General features: G+C 32.9%; 2 protein-coding genes across 2 annotated transcripts in view; both read left to right on the top strand.

Annotated features, from left to right (window-relative positions):
- Positions 1-26,742, top strand: part of LOC127718542 (uncharacterized) — a 191,426-nt gene that overhangs the window by 92,433 nt on the left and 72,251 nt on the right. The gene's annotated exons all lie outside the window — the stretch shown is intronic.
- On the top strand, positions 18,479-20,528 carry LOC127719176 (ankyrin repeat domain-containing protein 50-like). Its single transcript, XM_052225198.1, has 2 exons — positions 18,479-19,961; positions 20,518-20,528. The coding sequence occupies exons 1-2, from the start codon at positions 18,479-18,481 to the stop codon at positions 20,526-20,528; spliced, it is 1,494 nt and encodes a 497-aa protein (XP_052081158.1).

Here is a 26,742-nt window from a genome sequence, read left to right as displayed (position 1 = left end):
GAAGTATTGAACGTTAAGTATTTAACAATCAATCAAAATTTATGTTTATTTTTTACGTCAACATTTGCTTGTGATTCTAAACTGTATTTTCTTTTCTGTGGCCATCGTAATCATACGTCCTTATTATTGAAAGAAGGTACTAAAGGTTTTGCTCATTGCTGAAGGTCGTACGGTAACCTATAGTTGTAAACTTCTGTGTCATTTGGTCTCTGGTGGACAGAATCATAGCAAAACATCTTCTTATTTTTATATTGGATTTTTTTACTTTGTGCTTAAATAAATTTAAGTTCAAGACTTTTTACGAATAATCAACCAGTCAATTGCAATTATAAAATTAACAACATCGTTTTTAAAAGATAGACCAGGGTAGTATTGATTGATTGATTGATGTTTAGCGCCACTTTTTGCATTGTTGTGCTATTTCGTGGTGGTCAGTTTTTATTGGCGGAAGAAGCCGGAGTGTCCTGAGAGAACCACCGACCTTCGGTAGGAAAACTGACAATCCTGGTCAATTAAGATTGGAGTCGAGCGCATCTACCGCGTGAGGGATTGGAACTCCCTTATAACAGTAAGCAACTCAATAATACTAAAAATCAATATAAAAATCAATATACTAATGAAAGAGGGTCGTAATTGGGGTACCTTCATGACGAATAACGGTAAAAAAATCGCGCCAAATGACGTTAACGTTAATGTTTGGTGCATGACGATAAAATGTACACTTCCTTTAAGACGATAAAAAATCGACTGACTTTGACGAATCACGTTAATTTTTTTTCCAAAAATAACGGTAACGGTAATTATTTGAGACCTTTGAAGAATCACGATAAGGATATTTTGACGAATCACGGTAAAATTTTAACCAATTTGACGCTAACGGTAGCCGAAAATGACCGTTTGACGCCTGACGGTAAAGGGCATTCCTACCCTCATGAAATCATAATCGTAAACGTTTTTCTAACTTTTTCCAACGTTGCAGTTGCCCTGTTCCGGTTCTGTTGAAGGACGATTCCATGTAAGTCATACGATTTCCCGAAAATTTATATGTATGATTACCAAAAATAATATGGACAACAACACAATAACAACAACATGTGTATCCTTTTGTTGTCCTTTTTCAATTTATGGTAGACTTTGCTTTAATGTTATTTTATTTTTTCGTTTGACAAACAGAAATGAAGATTCAAAGTTGTATGAAGTCTCATATAACATTTGTCAATTGGTCGTCGCCATGATTGGTGATCATTTTAACACTTGTCGGTTTTTTTTATTTGATAATATTTTATTGCATTAATCAAGCAAAAAGATTGGACACACGTTATTTCAACTTATATTAAGTCCTCTCCTAACATATACAATACACATATATGATGACAGCAAACACATACATAATATAGCGACAGTTATAGAAAATAAAGGAAGGAGTCACACATTGGCATGGCAACAAAAAAGCAAATAGGACAGAAAGAAAAAAGAAAGCTGCTGACCTAGAACGTTAAAATCTTTTTGACTGTTAAATGAAATAACGAACTTTATAAAAAAAATTTAGAGCTAGTCTCGTAATTATATGCATCTTTTTTTAACAATAGCGTTTCAATATCAATGTGTATGTTCATATTTTAAAGATAATTAACCAGAGATATTCTTTGGTTATGATATAATTGGCATTCTAGAAAGTAATGGATGGCATCTTCACCATAATATGTTCACCCCTTATTTTTCGTTTAAATTGTGGGATAGTTGGTGCGTCTCATAATGTTGGATTTAAATTATTCCATATTCTGACAGTAGATGGTACGAATGACTTTTCAGTTATTCGTAGTCTACATCTAGGGGGTAGGTTATATACTTATCATTATTTCTTAAGGTTGTATCCACTAACATCAGATGTAACTGGAGGTAGACAGTCGATTAAATATTGGGGACAACATTTATTATGCATTTGATAGAAAATTGTTAATTTTTCGTTGTCTACGCCTTTCTGCTAAAGTTTCCCATCCCGTTTCAAAACATAAGGATTCTAAACTTGAAAATTTTGTAAGCCCTGTTACTATCCTTGAAGCTTTCAATTGTATTTTTTCTAGTTTATTAGATTCATATTCAAAACACCCATCCAAGTTTTTGCATCCATATTCTAATAGTGGTTTTATAAAAGTGACATATATATTGGATAAGTTTTTTTGAAAGTGTAAATTATAGTTGCCTTAGTACATTTACTTGTTTTAATGCAGACTTTGTAATATTAACTATATGGCTGGTCCAGTTTCCATCTGATGAAAATGTGACACCTAAATGCTTGTGACATTTAACATTTTCAACGTTTTCACCATTAAATAAAATATTCATTACTGGTGGTTTAACATTTGCAATCACCAATGCTTCGGTTTTCTTTGGATTAAAATCTACCAATCATTTTTCGGCCCATTCATTTAAACTAAAAACGTCTTTATGAATATCACTTTCAATTGTTTGAAAGTTGCTACCAGAATATGAGAGAGAGGTGTCGTCTGCAAATAAACGGGCTAGGTTATGGAGATTATCTGTAATGTCATTAATATATAAAAAAAAAAAAATAGTAGAGGTCCTAATACAGAGCCATGCGGAACTCCTGTTTTGATTTCACCTTGATTTGAAGTTTCATTGCTTATAAAAACAACTTGCTGTCTGTTGCTGATATAGTCCTTAATCCAGTCTAATAGTTTACCAGATATTCCATACGAAAGTAGTTTTTGAATAAGGCCTACATGCCAGACTCTATCAAAGGCTTTTGATATATCACAAAATACTATAATGGTAGATAACTTTTTGTCTAGGTTTTGACAAACCCTATGACAGATTTCCAAGAGTTGGTAAATAGTCGAATGGCCTTTAAGAAACCCTGACTGGTATGCATATAATAATGAGTGCTCTAATATATAGTTATAAATATGTTTATACACTACTCTTTCCATTACATTCCCTACAGAACTCAATAAAGATATTGGTCTATAATTTGAAAGATTTGATTTATCCTCTTTTTTTAAAAGAAGCCATGACTCTAGAAAGTTTCTATTGTGTTTGTAACTTACCAGCTTGAAGTGAATGGTTGAATAGAATCAGTAGAGGTTTATGAACAGAATCCGCGGTGCCTTTCGGCATTTGATGGCTAATTAAATCATTACCACTTGCTTTGCCTATTTTCAATGTTTTTAGTATATCTTTAATATCTTGCTCAGTTATTACCAGATCAGACGAAGAGAAATTGGTTCTGGGTTTTATAATTGGTGCATCATGGTTAGTAACGTCAACAGATGATATTGAGCAAAAGTATTCGTTTAAAAGATTTGCTTTGTCTTTATCATTGTATACCGTTTCGTTTTAATTACTATCAAATAGTGGTGGAATATTATTATAATTACTATTTGTTCTCTTAAAAAGATTTTTATTAAGAGACCAATAAGCCTTTGAATCGGTTTTCGATATAGAGTCGACAAGTTCATTGACACTTAAGAAAAACTGCTCGCTGGCGTATTTTATCATATTGTTAACTTTGTTTCGCTGAAATTTGTACTTAATAAGAGCATGGTTGGTTTTGGTTTTCCTATGCACAGAATGAAGACGATTCCGGATTCTCATTTCCCTTCGGATTTCCGAACTAAACCAAGGTTTATCGTTAGGTCGGACAAGAATTGCCTTGGACGGTATATATGTTTCCGTATCATCTCAAGATATTTGTGTGTAAATTTTCAGACATGTCATCTACATCTGTTGTTGAATTCAGTGATATTTCCCAATCGTAATTATCAATTTCTTCGTTTAATGAAATGAAATCTGCATGTTTATACATTTCTAGTATAGGACTTTTTGTTTAGGAACAGTATTTTAAGGTGTACTAGTGTTGCATCATGATCACTGATAGCTCTATCTACCTGGATTACTTCTGCATTTATAGATATATTAACATTAGTGATCAAAATTGGGTCTAAAAGTGCCCCAAATCTGGTTGGCTCTTTTATAACATTAGTCATATTATACAACTGAATAATCTCATTAAGTCTGTGGTTCCATTTAGTAAGTAGAACCACGTTAAGATCGCCTCAGTTGTCGGTTATGATACAGGTCCGCCCCTTATACCCTTATGAAAAGAGAAAGTTTGCTGCAGCAAACTTGCGGCAATCTGTTTAGTTCGCCAGAAGATCTAAAAATTGTTCACCAGTGTTCGCCGCTAGCAGCGACCTTTTTGCAAACACATGTAAAGTTTGCCGCAAGCTCTTTAGCTTTCTTAAAATTGAAGGAACTTTGTAAACAGACTTTACAGCAGGTCCCAAGTTTGCTGGAACTTCGCCGCAAACTTTAAAGCATGCCTGTACCATTACCTGTACCTGTAGCTTATTTTCAATACTGAGCATGCTCCATGCACTAAAACAGACTTCCTGCTTCTTTAAATTTGAAATGGGAGGGAAGTTATAATGTTGGTGTTTTCATGTAAAAAGTAAATGGATGTTATATATAATAAATATCTGAGTTACATATGATTCAATTAGTTCCTGAAACAGGCCATGCATCATTGATCATCTCTCTGTAAGTCATTTTAGACATTTTTTTTGCATGTCAATTTGTTTATCAAAATAAACTGATAAGCAATGTTATTGTTACAAATTTTATGTTAAAGTACCCCCATTTTTGAAAATAACTATTGTGTTACTCCCTTACTGGCCTTAGTGAAATATCATTTCAGTTGTGAAGAAGCAAAAGAACAAAAAACATATATCATGTCTAGCAACGTTTCCCTTGTCACATACATTTAAACGAATGGTTTTATGTTATCCCCTGCTAAATTGACTGCAGCCACTTGTAAACACATTTCTCAATGGGCATGCATCCGAAGGAGATATGATGTATAAAGAATTATACAACCTTCGATCAGAGCTTGTCGTTTGGAGCAAGAAAATAAGACACTTTCATGACCACTGTCAGAATGTTTCTGCTCTATGTACATAGAAGCTGAAACACTTATGCCAATTGTGCCAATTTCTATACTGTTTTAGAGTGGGATGTTTCTCAGATATTTATAAAAATAAGGAGATGTGGTATGATTGCCAATGAGACAACTATCCAACAAAGTTCAAATAAAGTGGATGTAAACAATTATAAACAACCGTACGGCCTTTAACAATGAGAAAAACCCATACCGTATTTTCGGCTATAAAAGCCCCGCAATGTTTGTTTGTTTGTTTGTTTGGGATTTTTTTTAGCAGTCGTCAGGTGATTTAACTTTTTTCTGTACGTTTTAAGAAGATTACTGTTATCTGCTATTCGTGACATTGAATAGTTGTATCGAGTACTAGTACTTGGTAGAAATCAACAAAGTGGAATTCTTACTTGAACTCTTCATGAAATTTTCTGTGGTTGTTGTTTGTTTTTGTATATCATGTTTGTTTTTCGTTTATTGTTTTGTACATAAATTAGGCCTTTGGTTTTTCTCGATTGAATTGTTTTACATTTGTCATTTCTATGCGCATTATAGCTTACTATGCGGTATTGGATTTTCTCATTGTTGAAGGCGTATGGTGACCTATAGTTGTTAATGTTTACGTCATTTGGTCTCTGGTAGATAGTTGTCTCATTGGCATACCACATCTTCTTATTTGTATATTCTATTCATTGAAGAACAAACAAAAAAAATGACTGCCAGAGCAGAGTGTGTCACATGCAGACTATTAAAAGCACAGAACTGTTCAAGTTTCAACTAGTTACAGCCCTTAAGCCTGAATAATGTTATTGTCTATTGTATTGTTGGTAGAGTGTCTGCAAACATGTCCGGCATCCAGATTATATAGTACCGCATATCACCTTCCACATGTTCCATGTTACCTGAGATTACTATATCAGTGTTTATAAGAATCTCAGATGTAACCATGCAGTATGGAAATTTACCCTACTGGCTAACTTTGCAAGTGTTTGTGCACATAGTATAAACTCATAATTGTTGTACATAAGGAACTGATACACGATAATCTGCAGAGGAGCTAGAATCATGTCGTAAAACAGGTATTCTTCTTTTGTCCTGTGTTATACATGCAGTTCTTTTCCAGTGATTATGAATGTGTGCAGGTACATGGTTTAGTCAGTAATCATCAGTCTGACATAACAAGACCTACGTGTAACCCTTTCCGAGTTTTCTTTTTGTTCTTTTTTTTGTGTTTACAATTTCTGTATTAATTCAATCTACCGGTCAAAATATAATACCTCTATAATTGAAAATGTATTATATCTTTTTAAAGGTTCATTGTAAATGCATCATATACTTTGTAATTTTTTAAATAGCTAGCTTTTACCGAGACTTCCAAAGAATTTGAAAGGACTTAGGTATTAACAAATGTATGATGACATATACTTGTGCATACATAAAAGGCATTTATTTTAATTTTAACATTTAAATAGAATTTCAATTTCACCAAAATCATCAGATTATCTAAATTTTCGATAAAGATATCAATTTATGTATGCATTATAACAATTATTAATAAAGTGAAAATAGTTTAAGTAGACGTTTTACAAAGTTTTTTTTGTGGTCTTTTTCACACCATGTGCTATAGAGTGATCAGCGTATACAAGGAAAAGCTTCACCTACAGTGGTGCCCGGATGCCGTAGCTACCAAGCTAAATCCTTGCTAAGACGTATGATACTTCAAATAATAAGTATTATATGTTTCTGTTTTTATGTATAAATCATATTTTTAATTAAATTCAGTTACTTTCTCACCAGAAATGATGCTGGGAATTGCAATACATGTTTATATATATATATATATATATATATATATATATATATATATATGTTTGCTGTTAACGGGATATCGTGTAAAGTATTCTATAGGTTTTCTGACTTCGTCCCCTTTCACAGGTAACACCTGTCTCATATTATATTACTATTCAGATAAAAAATATAAATTTCACAAGTGTATTTTTAAACGCCTTCCATCTAACACAATGCATAGTTTTGAATATTGATAGTATTATAATTTCAAATTGTGTCAAGTGTCAAGTTAATTCCCCAACCCCCCACAAAAGGACTGTATACAATGTAGAAATGCGCACACATGTCCTGTCGGAATGAGCGCATACAGTCTCGTACTGGGATAATTATAATACCACAATCACTGTCGGAATGAGCACACACAGTCCCGTAGTGGAATAATTATAATACCACACTCACTGTCGGAATGATCACCCACAGTCTCGTAGTGGGATAATTATAATACCACACTCACTGTCGGAATGAGCCCATACAGTTTCGTAGTTGGAAAATTATATTACCACACTCACTGTCGGAATGAGCACATACAGTCTCGTAGTGGGATAACTATAATACACACTCACTGTCAGAATGAGCACACACAGTCTCGTAGTGGGATAATTATAATGCCACACTCACTGTCGGAATGAGCACACACAGTCTCGTAGTGGGATAATGCCACACTCACTGTCGGAAAGAGCACATACAGTCTCGTAATGGGATAATGCTACATTTGCTGTCGTAATAAGCGCATACAGTCTCGTAGTGGAATAATGCCGAACTCGAGCTCCCTGTCGAAATGAGCACATACAGTCTCGTAGCGGGATAAATATAATGCCACACTCACTGTCGGAATGAGCACACACAAGTCTCGTAGTGGGATAATGCCACACTCACTGTCGGAAAGGATTATCAGTAATTTTGGTTTCCCAGTTTTAATAATTTGACATTTTATAGGCTGTAATGAATATGTCTCCTGTTGACTGTATTTCTCCACGGTTGTTAAAAGGGTTTGCATATTGGAAGGCTCACTTACGACTAGAGTGACATCATCTGCGCAAGTTGGTATAGGACAGTGAATGTGTCCAATATAGGATCCCAGTGTACTGTCCTCTACTTGTTTAAGAATGTCATGTATACATTGTATATAGTTTGTATAATTCTGTGCTCAGTATTCCGCCCTGCCTAACCCCTTGCTTAATATCGAAGGGTTCAGAGACCAGATTTTCCCATCGAACTGATGTTTGTGCACCAAACACTTAGATCATGCAAAAGTAGCCATAATGAGCCAGAGATCCCTGCTAGGTATATAAACTACTGTGGTTTACGACGTCAAAAGCTGATTTTGCATCAAGCAGAGCTACATATAAAGGTGGTTTCCTGTATACTGCATCGATAATCACTTCATTAAGCAGAAGAGCGCAAAATAATGGTGATATTTTAGACGTAAATCCTCTCTGATATTGGTTTTGGATGGTTGCAATAATTTGCCATAGGTGTTCCTTAAGGAGTATTTCTAGGATTTTGCCAATAACAGGAAGAACTGTAATTCCTCTGTAGTTTTTAGGATCTGTGGGTAAACCTTTGTTTTTTGTTTTTCTTTACAGACTGTGAAGAAGCCTCCAGAACCATGACCTAAACATAAACAGTCTTCAGAAAACTTAAACGTGATGCAATAGTATTTCATCAATCATGATTATCTTCATTGATATTCAAATGAATTCGAGTTTAAAGAAATAAAATTTATAACAAATACAATTTCAGTTTAGAGACTGTGCTCAGTTTGTAGCCTATTTATAGTCCACAATTAGCTTACCTGTAATGAATTTAAATGTGGATATTACTGTACTTCGTTTATTAAACAATTATAAAAGACACAAACTATGGATGGTGATATTTATTCACATAAATATTTGATGTCATTTGATTTATTTTAATAAATAGAATTTTAAAACTAAAAACAAATATGAGCGTTTCATATAACCAGCTGATAATTCTTTTACACAAACGTGATGATGTATCTGATAAAAATTACTCCAATCCTTTTATATACCCATGCATAGCAGTGGTCAAGAGTTGTACCATATCGGGATTTGGTAAAATCATCAATGAATATTCAATTATCGATTAATTGAATATATCTGCTAATGGGATATTTTTTTGCTGACATAAGTTTTCGGTATCCAATTTGCAACAATCTACTATACAACGGATAAAAATTGTTAAGTTTATAGAATTCATTGTATTTTGCAGCAAACTCTGAATTTGTAAGGCATACTCGGGCTAGCAGGTCAGTTTTGTTGGGCTCGTAGTTCTTCCAACAGTGCTAGTTAAATCCTGCTACCAATTAGCCCTGGGCTAGTGAGCTATAACAAAATGTCTTAACCCCTGAGCTGGCAGTAACTACAAGTACTCTCAGATTTTTACTGAGTGTCTTTTTGTTGTCGGAATGTACATGTACCCGGCCACGTCCACTTGTATTTGTAGTATTTGTATTTCTATTCATTCGATCAGTTAAGCCTTTTTCAACTGATTTTTATAGTTCGTTCTTATTTTGTACTGTTACACCACGGTCCCAGGTTAGGGGAGGGTTGGGATCCCGCTAACATGTTTAACCCCGCCACACTCTCTATGTATGTGCCTGTCCCAAGTCAGGAGCCTGTAATTCAGTGGTGGTCGTTTGTTTATGTGTTACATATTTGTTTTTCGATAATTGTTTGTACATAAATTAGGCAGTTAGTTTTCTCGTTTGAATTGTTTTACATTGTCATTTCGGGGCCTTTTATAGCTGACTATGCGGTATGGGCTTTGCTCATTGTTGAAGGCCGTACGGTGACCTATAGTTGTTAATTTCTGTGTCATTTTGGTCTCTTTGAAGTGTCTCATTGTCAATCATACCACATCTTCTTTTTTTTATATTTTTGTTGTTTCCGAACAATAACTTGTGTGTAAGTGTATGGATCTCTCTGAAATTGTACCACAAGGTTTCATATCACAAAAGGAAGGCTGGGATTGAGTTTGGGGGTGATTGTCCTAAACGTTCAGGAATTAAGGGGCCAAAAACAAGCATTTTTCTAGCTTCCAGACCATTACTTGTGTTTAAGTGTATGGATATCTCTGAAATTTTTCTGCAAGATAACATACCATAAAGGGCAGGCTGGAATTGAGTTTTGGGGTAGTCACTCGAAAATTTTGGGTTCATTATAGTAGCTGTTTAGGAATTTTAATTAAAAGGGCCAAAAAGGGTCTAACATAGATAATTATTTGTCTGGTTCACAGACACTTACTTGAGGCAAGTGTATAGATCTCTATTCAATTTTAGCACATAGTTCCACACCTCAATAGGAAGGTTGGTATTTATTTTGGGGGTTATTGTTGTAGCTGTGTAATAATTAGGGGCTAAAAAGGGGTAAAAAACATTTTTCATGTTTCATGACAATAATTTGTGTATAAGAGTATGGATCTCTTTGATATTTTACCACAAGGTTCCATACTTCAAAAGAAAAGTTGGGATTATTTTGGGGGTCATGGTGACAGGTCTAAACCGTTTAATAATTAGGGGCCGAAAAGGTGCAAAAAAAAAGAATGTTCTGGTTTTTGGACATTGACTTGAGAAGAAGTCTATTAAAGGCATAAAACTTATTATATGAGACACTTGGGAATTACTGGGAAGCTTGCACAGAACCTCATTACATGCTCTGATAATTATTTCTTACAATGAATTAAAATACATTGTGATTAAGTATGATGTATGTCTGAGCAAAGGCTTTAAAGTATGGAGAGAAGCTGTAATAACACCTTTTAGTTATTACAGGAATATATTTTTCTGTAATAACATAGGTGTACTATGCATGATTGGCAAACTATGAACTGTTATATCTTTCTATAGTTTAGTATACATAAAGACAATAAAAATATCATAGAATTTGTATACATTAAAAAAAAAAACAGATGATGTATAATGGCCCCTTAAAACTACCACTAGACAACAGAGGTGGAGAATTTGAAAGAGAATCAACAGTTTAAACTGCAAAAAATTTTAAAAAGAACTTGTGTCACAAAATATTGTAAACTTCTGATGTAACAATAAATAAAAAAAAATTAATTATTGATATGCAATAACATGCTTTACCTTGATTAGATATAAGGTTAGTCTACCATGGTTGTTATATGATGTCATTTCCATTCTTAACAAATCCTAACGAAATCAAAAACAGAAAAAAAATTGTTTGAAAAGGAAGACCAGAGAATATATTTAATTCCATCTTCTCCTTTTTATGTACTCAAATTCTCTCACATTGATTTTCTTCTACGTCCACCAGGAGATTTAGACGAGGAGAAGAAAAGATGGCTGATTGTTGGAATATGTCTACATTCAATTATTTCTCCTCTACTGAGAAAATATGTTGATCCTATTATTATCAACTTGTATAATTCACTTGTATCCAGTAACTCCATCAATACTCAAGGATATCATCAATGTATAGAGCCATACAGAAAAAAGACATACGATCATAACTTTAAATCAATAAACAACAACTTGAACGAAAAGAAGAAGAATTATGATTACAAAGTAACAAGCCATGTGGATTTGTCAAAGCTGTTCCTACAGCCTAATATGGCTCAATACACTGCTATTGATGGGTCATGTGACTCATCTGCGCTGCTTGGAATGGTCATCAACATCATTTCATTTCCTTCAAGTGTACAGACCGATGCTGAAAAGGTATACATTTTAAAGATAGTTTGATATATGCATGATATGCATTATTGCACGTGTATTTTTAATGCGTCTTTTATGAACTTGTTTGTATTGTCGTTGTGTTTTTGTATGTTGCCATGCCGTTGTCATTTTTCTTTGACCTTACAAGTTTAGATCTCTTTTTTTTTATCTCCTGCCTCTTTTTTTAACTCTGCAAATTGAACAACTTTGAAAGATATATGATTTTAGGTCAGTTAGGTTCAAAATCTTACCTTCTCCTTTAGCTTTAAAAAAAAGAGGTATTTTTCTGTCATCTTTTATGAAATTGACTAAATATTTATCCTATTTTATTAATTGTATAGATACGATCAGACATACGTAATCCCTGGGCACATTGCGACTTCATAGAATGGACCACAGGAAAATATACAGATTCGTTCAATTTAATGGGACAACTTGTTAAGGACATTGGACTAAGTAACAGAGATGAGAACAGGATCTTGGGAGAACTACTTACTTGGGCAACAAATGGTACCTACTGATATAATGTATTGCATGCTAAATGTACTATTTTACAGGGCTCACACTACTTCAGAATCATAGGGAGAAGTGACTTCTCTTTTTGAAACTGATAGGGAGAAGTGGTGAGATTTGAAAAAGAAGTGCTTGTTTGCTAGCGCTGCTACAATGATTGGTTTTTACTATAGTATAAAGGGCCATATGTAACTTAATTATTTTCTTTTATGTATTGTTCAATTCATATCTGAGTATACAATTAACGTAACAGTTCAAATTCAACGTTGTTTAGTTTTAGGTTCTTTTTTAGGTTACCAACTAAATATCCAGCCATTCTAGGACTAAAAAGATTTTTTTTTTATGTCGAAAAGGAAAAGAAAGTAAAATATATCAATCAAAATTCAATTAAAAACCTATTCTGTATCATTTTTAGTAAATTCAGTGTTTCTCATTATAAAATATATAAATTTAACAAAGTTAAGCTGGGCCATAATATATTGATACCAGACATAGAAATATATACATTAGTCAAGTAGATCTAATCAAAAGTCTGTTAATGCGTGTGGAATGCGTAATTTTTATACGACCGCAAAAATTTTTTGCGGTCGTATATTGGTATCATATCGTCGTCGTCGTCGTCATCCGAAGACAGTTGGTTTCCGGACAATAACTTTAGTATAAGTAAATAGAAATCTATGAAATTTAAACACAAGGTTTATAACCACAAAAGGAAGGTCCGGATTTTTTTGTGGGGTTATGGTCCAAAAGGTTTAGGAATTAGGGGCCAAATAAGCATTTTTGAAGTTTCCTGACAATAACTTGTGTTTAAGAGTATGAATCTCTCTGAAATATACCACAAGTTTCTATATCACAAAGGGATGGTTAGGATTGACTTTGGGGGGTTATGACTTAAACTATTTAGGAATTAGGGGCAAAAAGGGGGGACTAGGGTTTCCTGGATATTTAACAATTAAGAAAATTTAAAAGCAGTGTAAGAGAGGTAATCCAAATACATTTAAAGTACAATGAAATGTATGTTTGGATTTACCACCCTTACACTACTTGTAAATTATATATAAAGAAATGTTGTTTTGTCTTGAGATAATTAGCTGTCAATTTATTTCTATAGGTTACTATTGATTAATATTAATTTTAGCAATGATTATGTATGTCATTTTCTATTTTAAGACTATGGTGTATTTAAATGGGTAATTATAGTTGCAAGCTCCATTAAAAATTTGAATTGAGATTATGACAATATCTTAAGGGAAAGAATTTTTTTTTTTGGAAAAATAGAAAAGGGGGGGGGGGGGGTAATTATGAAATTGTGGGGGAGGACATTTTTTTCTCATTTCGGATTTCAGAAATTAAAAAGAAAATTTCTTCAAATATCATTTTTTTTTGGTAAAAAAAGGGTGTGGGGGGGGGGGGGGGGGGTAATACGCGACAGCATATTGTATTGCACAAAAGCAAGAAAGGGGGTAAACATTTTTTTGTTTTTTTTGGGGGGGGGGGGGTGGGGTGGGGGGGGGGGGTCAATAAAAAAAAACATTGAATGACTTTTTTGTATATTTAAAAAAGTATAGTTAACATCAAGTTAAAATAAGTATCAAACTTCATCTCTGTAATTTCTTTTTAGTGAAAATGACAGATGTTTATTTTGAAACATTAAAACCAAAGATCTATCAACTTTGATAGGTTTTATGAAACAGTTGGATAGTCAGAAATATCATTTGAAAGTTCAGGCCTGATAGGATGTGCATGAAGGAGGAAACCTTTCGAAACCCTTAATGTGCATTTAATCTTTCAAAACCATTATGATGTTAAAATGAAATATTCATATTGAATAGACTTCTTACATGTCTGGCTAAATTCAATACAGTTGATGAATATGCTAGAATCTTTTGTGACTTCATGTTGTTTTTCAAAATGTTTAATTTTTCTTTTCGCTTAATAAACACATTTACAAAATGTAATGTGTTATTCAATGCATTACTTTGCCAAAGTAATTGTAATTTGATGCATTACTTTGATAAAAGCATGTAATTGTAATTGTAATTTAATGCATGGTTTTGTCAAAGTAATTGTAATATAATGCATTACATTGCAATGCAATTCGCCCCATGCCTGATTTTGAAAAAGAAAATATTATAATCAATTTTGTCTCGCCTGAGACGAAAGTCGCAGTATGCACGACATAGGTATTACTATCCGGCAGCGTCGGCGTAATCTATTTGAATACAGCTTTATATATCAGAAGGTGAAAGACCTTGATGCTTCATACTGTGGATGCAAATACCTTATGTTACGAAGTTTCCGTCTGTCATATGCCCATTGTCTTTACCTCATTTTCTTGGTTCAGTGACTGCTTGAAAACATATTACATTTTAATTGTAATGTGAATTTCTCACTTATAACGAGTAACAGGATAACTATGTTTTGTATATGGGTTGGTTGCACCGTCTACATATCCGTCAGACAGGGTTAACTTGACCTTGACCTTGATTCATGGATCATCTATCAAGGTTAAAGTTATATGATTAGGTCCGTTTGTCTGATTACAATCAGCAGGTCAACTATTTGTGGTGTAAGGAATGATTGTAAGGGGTACATATCAGACTGACAGGTTTCATCTGACCTTGACCTCGTTCTTATGGTGCATTGGTCATTTTTAACTTTTGGTGTTTTGGTCTATTTTTCAAGTACTGTAAGCAGTTTTTCAACTATATTTGGTGTATGGAATGATTGTAAGGTTTACATGTCTGTCTAGCTAATGTCGTCTGACCTTGACCTCATTTGTATGGTTCTTTTTAATTGAATAATTATATTTATTCATGTCCAAAGAAACCTCGGAAATTTTTGATTTTTGAGGTGTCTTGGACGAGTTCGAAAGTCAGTGCCGATCAATTATTTTTGATAGAGTTATGCCGCTTGAAAACATTACTTATATTGAAAATTGCATCTTAAGCGCTCTCATTTGTACAATTTTAGGAAGATTTTTATGAAACTTATATTATAAGTTTAGATAAATAAAGGCAACAGTAGTATTCCACTGTTCAAAAGTCATCAATCGATTGAGAGAAAACAAATCTGGTGTACAAACTGAAACAGAGGGAACACATCAACTATAAGAGGAAAACAACCAAACAACATAACACTGAAGTGCAACAAAAAACAAACGACAATGCAACATACATAGAAACAAATTTTTAGATAATAACTGCCATATTCCTGACTTGGTACAGGACATTTTGGATGAGTTTGAAAATAAGTGCCAATCAATTATGAATTATGAATTAAGAATTATGCCCCTTGGAAATAAAATTATATGGTGGATTGCATTGTTAGCACTCTCTCATGTACAATTCTTGACATAATTTTATAAAACATAAATCATAGGTTTATATTATCGTCTTGGATGAATTTGAAAATCAGTAACGACCAATAACTTTAAAAAAACAGTTATGCGCATTGGAAATATTATTTTTATGGAAAATTGCCTGATGAGCACTCTAATGTGTACAATTCTTGCTAGATTTTTTATCAAATTACATTATAGATTTAGATCATTAGTGTACTCAAAGGTTTCAAAAATCAGTGAGGATCAATTATTTTTAGAATAGTTGTGCACCCTGAACATTTTAATTATATTAAAAAAATGCAATGCTATTGCTCTTATGTATTCTATTATATACGAGTTATGCCTCTTAGAAATATAAGTTACGATGGAAATCACATTGGCATTTCTCTGAAGCTTTCAATTTTCTTAAGATATAAATAAAAAGTTTGAAAGAACAAAAAAAAAAAAAGCTTTTATCATTATCTTCCTTGAACATTGGATAGATAGCATATGTGCAATGCGGGGGACATTGGAACGCTGTTCTTTTATCATTGTTCTTTTATCAATGTTTATGTGATAAGGTCAGTTTCTTTATTATAACAAGTTTGAAATGTATCTATAGCTTGAAAGGGTATTGCATCGTTTGGTGATGTGGCGTTTATCAAAAGTCAATCAAGCAAAAGGTTCTATCAAGTCACCTTAAGTATGAACCCAAAACATGTTGTTTATACACCAATTGGTCAGCAATCCATCAACACAAATAACAAAAAGACAATCGGGAGAGTCTCCTAGAATATTCAGCAGGTTTCATGAGAGCTTGGCGTTGTTTTATTTGATCGTTTGAATTCATATTATATTGATCTGTTACTTAGTTGGTTTGTTTTAGTAACATGTTAATCAGGGACGATCATTTAATATTTGGACTAGGGAAGGGGCATGGAGATTTTTAAATGAATATCCAGGCGTAGTAAAAGCTGAAAATAAATAGTCATATTGCCCAAAACGGGATGATGTAAATATATTGTTTGGATACCATGTCTGTATGATGACAGGGTTGACAATTATTGGTTCATTTATCCACTTTAAGTTAAAAAGATTTTAATAAATGTTTATTCTAAACTGACTTAAACAATTATATATGACTTTGGATTGTACTCTAACAGTTCCTTATATAAATCACATTGAGGATGCAGACAATTGGGCTAAGCTCCACCAACTGACATCAACATACTATTGGTTGTTAAACAAATGAGCTGTGCTGAAATAACTTATTTTAACTCTATTCCAAAAAATATTTATTTTGTTTTCAAAGAAAATTGTATCAGAAAATACTAAGCAATGATTTACCGATGCTCTGACCTTGACATTGAAGACTTTCAGTTTTAATCAGTTTAGAGAACGAGGCATTTTAGATTGTATAATTTTGTTCTTCAGTTCATGGTCAAAATTAAATTTACAAATCAGACATCAGCTTGTACAATTTCTTTTCTTTGCAGCTCACCATGGACAAAGAAATAGGAGAATGGGAGCAAGACCAAACTACCTTTTTCGTAACCAGAGCAACACGTCACATACTGGAATCTCTACCATTCCATAACTGTATTGTTGTGAAAGGAAGCTCGGGCTGTGGTAAATCTTCAAACATACATCATGCTGATTTACACTTAGGTAACAGTTTGAAATATGAGATAATACCAGTATTAACAGGACCAACAGACATTATGAATTATTATAATGAAAACAAAAAACAAGTGTTTATTGTTGATGAAATCTGTGGAAAGGAAACACTCAACATGCAGACATTACAGACGTGGAGAGATTATTCAGAAAAAATTGAGAAAATACTTAAAGTTGCAGAAAAAGATGTTGCAAGTAAAAATGATAAAACGGTTTCTAAGGTATCAAGTCCAAAATTACTGCTGTCTTGTAGACTCCATATATATAAAGAAGCACAGTTTCAACGTATTACATTATTCACAAAAAAACAATGTAATTTATTATCACCCGAGTTGTGTTTGCTGGAAGCTGAAAGAATGCATATGCTGCACAAGTACCTTCCGGAAGACATAATTGACAATATAAAACAAGTCACGGAGAACGTTGATTACTTTCCCTTGCTTTGTAAATTGTCAAAAGACAAAACATCTGAGGACGTCAAGAAACTGTTTACAGCTCCTTTAATTAGTATTAGAAAGAACATAAACAACATTATTAATGAAAATAAAGAACAGTTCTGTGCTCTTACTCTGTGTATCATATTTAATGATGGATTCAATACAGATTGGCTGAAATTAGGATCAGTTTCAGAAAGGAAGAAGGACAAACTTGTGGACATTGTTAAAGAATTTGACATAGATTTAAGCAAAGAGAAGCATAGAAATTCTTTAAATCTGGTTTTTCAACATTAAATGGCACCTATATTAAACTTAGAGGCATAATGTATAGATTGATACATGACAAACTCTATAAAATGGCAGCTGTAATCTGTGGAAAAAACCTAACAGAATGTTTTATAAAATATGCCCCCCCCCCCTGAATTTATTCAGGATAATTTCATCTTCGAATCTCTTACGAAAGACCATCAAAGTGTTGATTCAATTATATTATTGAAATATCAAGAAGAAGATTACTTTGAACGACTGTAATGTGACCTAAAAGAGCATGTCATTACAAGTGCATTCCATAATTACCAGTTAATTTACAAGACATTTAGAGATAAGTTAGTAAGCTATTTAAGAAGGAGTGATGATGAAAAACAGTATTAAAGAAGTTTGATATACAAGGCTGCCCAATGGACTATGGTAATGATAATAAACGAAAATATTGGTCGAACATTTATTATACAACACCTTTAATAGAATCAGCAATTAGGGGTTACTTTGATATTGTTCACTTTCTGATTGTTGATGTTAAATGTAATGTGAATAACACAAACTGTGAAGACAGCTCCCCTTTATATAAGGCATCTGAAAGAGGACATTCAGCTGTAGCTAAATTTTTGTTAGAGAACAATGCTGATGTATCTCAATGTAACAAATATGTAAAGTCACCATTGCATGTTGCCTGTATAGAAGGACATAAAAATACAGTAGAACTTTTACTTTAGAACAATGCTTATGTCAATCAGTGTAATAAGCGTGGTATGTCTCCATTACATTGGGCCTGTATTGGAGGACATAAAGATATAGTAGAAGTGTTACTACAGAACAAGGCAGATGTTTCTCAGTGTGATGGGTTGGATGAGTCTCCATTGTATGTTGCCTGTGAAGAAGGACATACAGATATAGTAGAACTGTTACTCCAGAAAAAGTTTTACGTGAATAAGAGTGATGTATTATGGGGGTCTCCGTTGCATGTAGCATGCAAAGGAGGATATAAAGATATAGTAGGACTGTTACTGCAGAGCAATGCTGTTGTCAATCAGTGTGATTGGGATGGTGATTCTCCATTGTATGTGGCCTGTACAGGAGGATATAAAGGTATAGCAAAACTGTTACTTCAGAACAAGGCTGACGTCAATCAGTTTAATAGGAATCGTAAGTCTTCATTGAGTGTAGCCTGTGGAGGAGGATATCAAGCTATTGTAGATCTGTTACTTCAGAACAAAGCTGGCGTCAATACGAGTGATGAGTTGGGTCAGTCTTCATTGTTTGAAGCCTGTACCGGAGGAAATAAAGATATAGTAGAAGTGTTACTTCAGAACAAGGCTGACGTCAATCAGTGTAATAAGTATGGTCAGTCTTCATTGTTTAAAGCCTGTGGAAGACGACATGAAGATATAGTAGAACTGTTACTTCAGAACAATGCTAAAGTCAATCAGTGTGATAAGGATGGTGAGTCTCCATTGTATCTGGCCTGTCAAGGAGGATATAACGATAAAGTAGAACTGTTACTTCAGAACAAGGCTGACGTCAATCAGTGTGATAAGGATGGTGAGTCTCCATTGTATCTGGCCTGTCAAGGAGGATATAACGATATATTAGAACTGTTACTTCAGAACAAGGCTGACGTCAATCAGTGTAATGTGCGGGGTATGTTTCCATTGTTATACCCTTTATATAGAGGACATAAAGATATAGTAGAACTGTTACTTCAGAACAAGGCTGACCTCAATCAGTGTAATATGTGGGATCAGTCTCTATTGTTATATTCTTGTAATAGAGGACAAAAAAATATAGTAGAACTGTTTCTTCAAAACAATGCTGACGTCAATCAGTGTAATGAGGATGGGGAGTCTCTATTATATATGGCCTGTAGAGGAGGACATAAAGATATAGTTGAACTGTTACTGCAGACTAATGATGATGTCCATCAGTGTAATAAGAATGGTAAGTCTCTACTGTTTATAGCCTGTGAAAAAGGACATAAAGATACAGTAGAACTGCTACTTCAGAATAAAGCTGATGTTTTGCAGTGTAACATAAACAAAGAGTCTTCACTGCATGTGGCCTCTGTAGGAGGACATACAGATACAATAGATGTGTTACTGCAGAATAATGCTGACGTCAAACAGTATAATAATCGTGTTGAGTCTTCATTGTTTATTGCATGTACAGGAGGACATACAGATACAGTTGAACTGTTACTTCAGAACAATGCTGACCTCTCTCAGTGTGATTATATAGGTAATTCTCCATTGTATGTTGCCTGTGCAAGCGGGCATGAAGATACGGTAGAACTGTTACTTAAGAATAATGCTGATGTCTCCAAGAGTAACAAGGTGGGAGAGTCTCCATTATATGTGGCATGTAAATTTAGATGTAAAGATACAGTAAAACTGTTACTGCAGAAAAATGCTGATGTCTCTCAGTGTGAACAACAAAATGGAAAGTCACCTTTACATGTTGCTTGTGAACATTATATACCTGACACATGTATACCAACAGGCAAATTTTGGGATCCAAATATACCTTGCTACATCAGGCGTATACAACCTTATGATTATAAACTCGGAGATACATATCATGGTTACTATGAAACTGTAAAACTATTACTTGCATGGAATGCAGATGTTAGTTTGTGTGATAAGAAAGGTCAGACACCACTTGATTGTGCCCGTAAATCACAGGCTACGAGAATCGTAAAACGTCTTGAAAAAAAAAATCATCAAATATAAGTAAACATTTTATAAATTAGAAATTTCAACTAAAAACAATACTTGAAATGTAAGACTCTTTACAGAAAAGCTATAACAAAATCTAGGTCATGAACTAAGTGAAGAAAATTAAAAAACGAATGTGTAAAATGGAAACAACGTTTTATAGAATTAAGGCCGTTGAAATGTTGAAATGTTGAAATTAGATAAATCCCACGGAGTAGACGGAATGGTGAATGCATTTTATAAAACGTATCGGTATTTAATAAGTGACGACTTCTTGGTTGCCATTAAAGAAATATTTGACAAACATTTGCTCTGTAAATCTCAATACAACTGGTTTTTTTTTCACAAACCTTAATTTTAATATACAAACATCTATTCCCACTCCGCCCTATATAGTAATATACACTACAAAGTCTTTACTGTTATGTTAGCTGAAAGTTTGTTTAATTTATAATTTGTATTGGGTTTTTTATTAAGTTATACGTTTTTTTGACACGTACGTTTTCGCACCAGGTGATAAACGTTTATCTTCTAAATTCATCAGCTTAATGACTTAAATTGAAATTTATTTACTGGAACCTAATATTAAGTGCTACTCTCCTGGTCCTAAAAACTGGAAATAAGGACGCCTGAATGTTTAAATTATTTTTTCATTGTTTTTCCTTATACCAAAAATATGCAAAGCTAAAGACTGTTTTCTTGTATCATCCATTTGTGTTCAGGGATTCATAAAATATTGATAATATGTACAACAATTGTGTGCAAAATATAATTTGTACAACATTACAATTTTTACAGAATATATACACTCTTTTCTCCTTGTTGTAAATACACTCTGAGCAATTAAGTTTTGCTTATCTGCAGAGAACGTGACATTGTTATTCTAAAAGAGGTTACATTCTTTGTCATTCTTCATAGAAATATGGAGTTCTTTTACTGACATTTCCATTGATACCTTAATTGTACATGTGACAATATTTTCATACATTTCTTGATATGTTATCAATTATAATGTTAACTAAATACATTGTATCAACATTGTTACTATGTCATGTATATTCCGTAAATGTTGTTCTTGATTTTTCTACTAATTAGCTTCATGTACTATATACAATTTGTTTACACTATTAACGGAATGATATGATTCATACTGTACACTTCTTACTAATAGTTTGACTTTCGAAAAGTAATGATTCACATCAAATTTGTTTTCATTGTTATTACATTTTATATTCGAAATTGGTTTTTTTAGAATATTTTTGTTTATAATGATTGACATTTTTTATTCTTTTCGATGGTTGCCTCATTGTTTGCTTATATAATCATCAACAAAAATAACGCTCCACGTACATCTGTACTTAAACGAATAATAATAGTTATACAATTTCCTGCTTCTGCCAAAAAAAAATCAATATTTTAAAACTGTAAGTATCATCTTGGATTTATATATACTGTCATACAAGTAAGACTAGGTTTAATCCCCAATTTTTACATTAGAAAATGATTGTACGAAGTCAACAATATGACAGGTGTTTTCTATTTATTTGATTTGTTTGAGCTTTTGATTTTGAATTTGGGAATGTGTAATTTTTTTGTTTGTTTTTTTTCTGTTGTTTTTTCTTCTTCTGCTTTTGATTTTTTGTAGTTGATCTATATTCACACAACTATCAGTAGATCGTATTTAGACAAATGCGTCTTATTATAGATTATCATTTTCACATTAACTGAATTCAATAATTTATTTTATTCATTCACTATAAATGTTAAACATAACTGCAAAAGGAAAATTCGTATTCAAGATTTTTTTTTAATTCACTTAAATATTATGTACAAATGTTTCGGCTAGAAAATCTGAAGGGCGTACTCACCAGTTTTATTATTATATTATTCATTACTATGTCCAAGACGTAAGATTAGCATTTGTTGTTTTTTTTTTCTGGTCTGTTTGTCCTGTATTAGTTAACAGTTTTTTAGTACTTTTCTTATGCTAGGGTTTTTTGGTAAGGGTTGATAACGAAGTTGTCGTCACATAAAGTTGAGAAGTTGTACGCTTATACACTATGAAGTCATTTCTTTCAAACTCTGTTGCAAATAATAACATGATTCACTGAGCGTTGACAATTGATACGGTTACCTACAATTCCTGACGTCCATTTCATTCGACTATTTAGTCTTCTACTGACGAAGTCGTAGGGACTTTAGGTTTGCGCTTCGTCCGTCTGTCTGTCTGTCTGTCTCTCTCTCTCTCTCTCTCTCTCTGTGTGTCTGTCTGTCCATCCATCAGTCCGGCAAATCAGTTTTCTAGACTTTTTTCTTCGTGCTTAAAGATATTGATTCGATATTTGGTTTATTGTTTTATCATGACAAGTTACAGGTCAAGTTCAATTTTCACGATTTTAGCTCTTCTCTTTGATTAGTTTAAGCCCTTTTCATAGAATTAAATTTTTGATGAAATACTTATTAACTAGAGGTTTTCTGTTTCAAGAGAAAAAACTCATTTTCTAAAGGATTTGATATTTTGGATTTTTTTTCCTTTTCTTTGGTAAATTGTTTAAAGAATTTAGTGGTAGGTTTGTTTGTCATTCTTGAAGATATTGTTTTAATATTTAGTACACAGTTGTATCATGACAAGTTACAGATCAAGTTGGAATTTTTTTCCGGTCTGATGATTTTGTGCAGAGTTATGGTCTTTGGACATAGAAATTCCCTTTCAGTTTTCAACAGTTTTTTTTTTGTCATGCTTGAAGATTTTGACTTGATATTTGTATGTAGTTTACACCATGACAAGGTATAGGTCAAGTTCGTTCTATTACAATGCATTTTTAACCGTAGGGTAGTATGTATTCCCATGCAATACTCACAGAATGCTAGTTTTGAATAGTTATCTCATAGGTAATAATAGACAATTGATAATATGAGCGGGACATGTTTTCCTTTGAACCAATATTTTAAAAAGACAGAGACATTGAAATCAACATTTTTTAAATATACCATTCTGTAGAATAATTAGATTTTCTCATAACGATGCTCAAAATCTAGCATGAGATCCCAAATTAAGCTGTTATACTTCACTTATTTAAAAAATACGTCGAAATACTGCCTCTGTAACTAAATGTCAGCGTACATTTTAATTCAACAAAGATTGTTAAAACAGTTTGTATACGCATACTGAAATTTCTGGTTTTCAAATTTATTTATTTCTCAAAGAGTCTTTTTTCGCTAACCTGGCCCGAATGGCCAAATTAGCTTTTCTCATCACTTGGCGTCCGTCGTTGTCCATCGTCGTCTTCGTCCGTCGTCTTTAATTTTTACAAAAATCTTCTCTGAAATTACAGGGCCAAGTTTAACCAAACTTGGCCACAATCATCATTGAGGTATTTAGTGTAAAATATGTGTCCGATGATCCTGCATGCCAACCAAGAGGACCGACATGGCTGAGAATAGAACATAGGTAAAATGCAAGTTTCGACTATTACTTTGAAAACCATTTCCGACAGAGAAAATCTGACAATCTCAAAGTGTTGAGCTCTGCAAATTGTCCGTATATGTCAAAACTATCAAACGACTTCTTACAGGAGTTATTGCCCTTAAATGAGAATTTTACCATTTTTTTTTATAATTTTTCATATCTTCAAAACAATAATATATAGAGAGAAACTTTAAAATGTAGAGGTGAGCAGCAATACAAGTTCTAAATATAGGTCATATTGTTGAATTCGTCAGTCGACTCCTTCCTAGAGGTATTGCTCGATTTTTACAGTATTTTTGCGTTTTTGCCCTACATCTTAAAATATATAACAGATAGATAGTAACTTAAATAAGAAAAGCAAAAATGATCAGCAAAACAAGATCCACAATTGAGACTGTATAGAGTAAATTGGTCTACGACTCCGTATTGGAGTAACTGATCTTTTATGACAATTTTCACATTTTTTTGTGTTTTGCTTTAAAAAATCATAAAAGATGAATAGAATCTTTAAATCACAAAAAGGATCAGACTATCAGTTTTCAATTTAAGAGTGATTGGTTTTAAATAAACATTTATTTTACCTTTTGTGTTTTGAGCAAAAACTAAAGAAGATAGAGGGAAACTAAATAGAACATGATTAGCATTACAAGTTCAACAAAACAGAGACTTTTGTCATGAATTATATTCTTGTCTACAATGTTGAAAGTGTCCTTTGTTGAATATGCACATAGATCAAATTGAGAACAGAGGCTCCGGTTAAAACTCAATTTAGAAAAGGTAAACTCATTAATATCTGTTTCTTATTGACAGTCATGGTTCAACAAGAAATATATCATTAAATTGTTATGCACTCAGTGTTATATTATTTTTGGGATAAACCCATAACGAAATGTATGAACATATTAAGTATTTATATTCTTCTATAATAAACAGTTGAATGAACCGTATTTGTAGATGTTCTTTAAAAAATCCTTAAGATTGGTGGCCTTCGGTTTTCTGTTCTCTAAGCAGGTTATTATTGTCTTTGACACATTTCCCATTTCCAATCTCAATTTCATTTGTTTATTGAAAATAATTAGATAAACGCAAATCTTATGTCTGATTTGTTTAAATAAATGCAACAGTAGTATACCGCTGTTCGAGAGTCATATATCGATTGAAAGATCACAAAACCGGGTTCAAAACTAAAATCGAGGGAAACACATCAACTATAAGAGGAAAACAACAAAACAACAAAAACACTGAAGTGCAACAAAAAACAAAAAACAATGCAAAACCCACAAACACGAATTATAAGATAACAACTGCCATTTCCTGACTTGGTACAGGACATTAAAAGAAAAAAATGTAGAGTTGAACCTGGTTATGTGCCTAGCCAAACCTCGCGCTTTTATAGCAATGTTACATATAACAATAAAATGACAACATTACATGACACGACTACAGTACAAATAAATTCAAGAACATTCAGGACAGAAAAATACACAAATGAATAACACGATAGTACATGTCGACATGCTAATAGTCATCAAAGGTACCATGCTTATAATATAATACGCCAAACGCGCGCCTCGTCTACACAAGACTCATCAGTGAGGCTCAAACCAAACTAGTAAGAAAGCCAATCAAGTACAAAGCCGAAAATCATCGATGATCAAAATTTCACAAAAGTTGTGCCAAATACGGCTTAGTCATTGCTGGAATAAGAAAATCTTTAGTATTAAGAATACGTCATACTTTTTCAAATAGTTAATTGATAAAAATGACCATATAATTGATATTCATGTACCTCGAAATCTTTTGTAACTTATGTCACCTGTTTTAGAGTTATTGTCTCTGATATGTTAATGTTTAAGTGTTTTCGCATTTTCATGGTATTGTTTAAACAAAATATAGAATCTATGTTGAAATAGTAGACGGCAAGGATGATCAAGCATGACAGGACGTATCCATCCTGAAAATTTAACAAAAACGCTGACCAATCATTTGAGAATACTATCCCGCTGTTGTTTTCCATTTTTAAGCAGTTGTTGGTTTGTATCTGGAAAACTATAAGACATATATAAAAATAAGAACATATGATTTTATTGCCAATGATAAAAATCTCTATCAGAGACCAAAAGATGTAGAAGTTAGCAACTGAATATCCACATATGGTCTTCAACAATGAGCAAAACCCATACCGCATCGTAAGCTATAAATGGCCTTGAAATGTAAACATTAATGTTAAACAATTCAAACGAGAAATTTAACGGCCTGATTTGTATACAAAACAAAAATATTAGACGTGTAAAAGATAAAAAGTACATAAACAAAAATACCAAACTTCCTTATCAATCATCAACTGAAAAATAAAAAAAATCAAACACATGAAAATAATGGGAAAAAAACTGTCATATTTTTTACTTGGAACAGACATTTCCTTATGCAAAAAAAGGCGGATTAAACATTGTGTTAATGCTGTCTAAACTAACACGTGTATGACAGTCGCATAAGATTCCAGTTTTTTACAACAATGTGTGAACAAAATAAACAGACATTAAGGTAAAAATGTCAAAAAAGGGATACAGCAGTCAACATTGTGTTAAAAATGTTTATCACTATAAAAACTGTATATCGTGAAGTTATTGGAATTCCAATGGGGACTAACTGTGCACCACTTATTGCGGACCTGTTTTTGTATTGTTATGAGTTACAATTTATGACTTAAATTAGCAAAGACCCATCGAAAAAACATTTGATAACAAAAATTAACAATACTTTTAGATATTTGGATGATATATTGGCTCTCAATAATGACTTCTTCAGTATGTATACTAAAGAAATTTATCCTGTT

Source organism: Mytilus californianus, unplaced genomic scaffold, assembly GCF_021869535.1.
Source record: "Mytilus californianus isolate M0D057914Y unplaced genomic scaffold, xbMytCali1.0.p SCAF_10, whole genome shotgun sequence".
Lineage (NCBI taxonomy): Eukaryota > Metazoa > Mollusca > Bivalvia > Mytilida > Mytilidae > Mytilus > Mytilus californianus.
The sequence above is the reverse complement of the archived record's forward strand: the minus strand, read 5'-3'. Positions and strand labels throughout refer to the sequence as shown.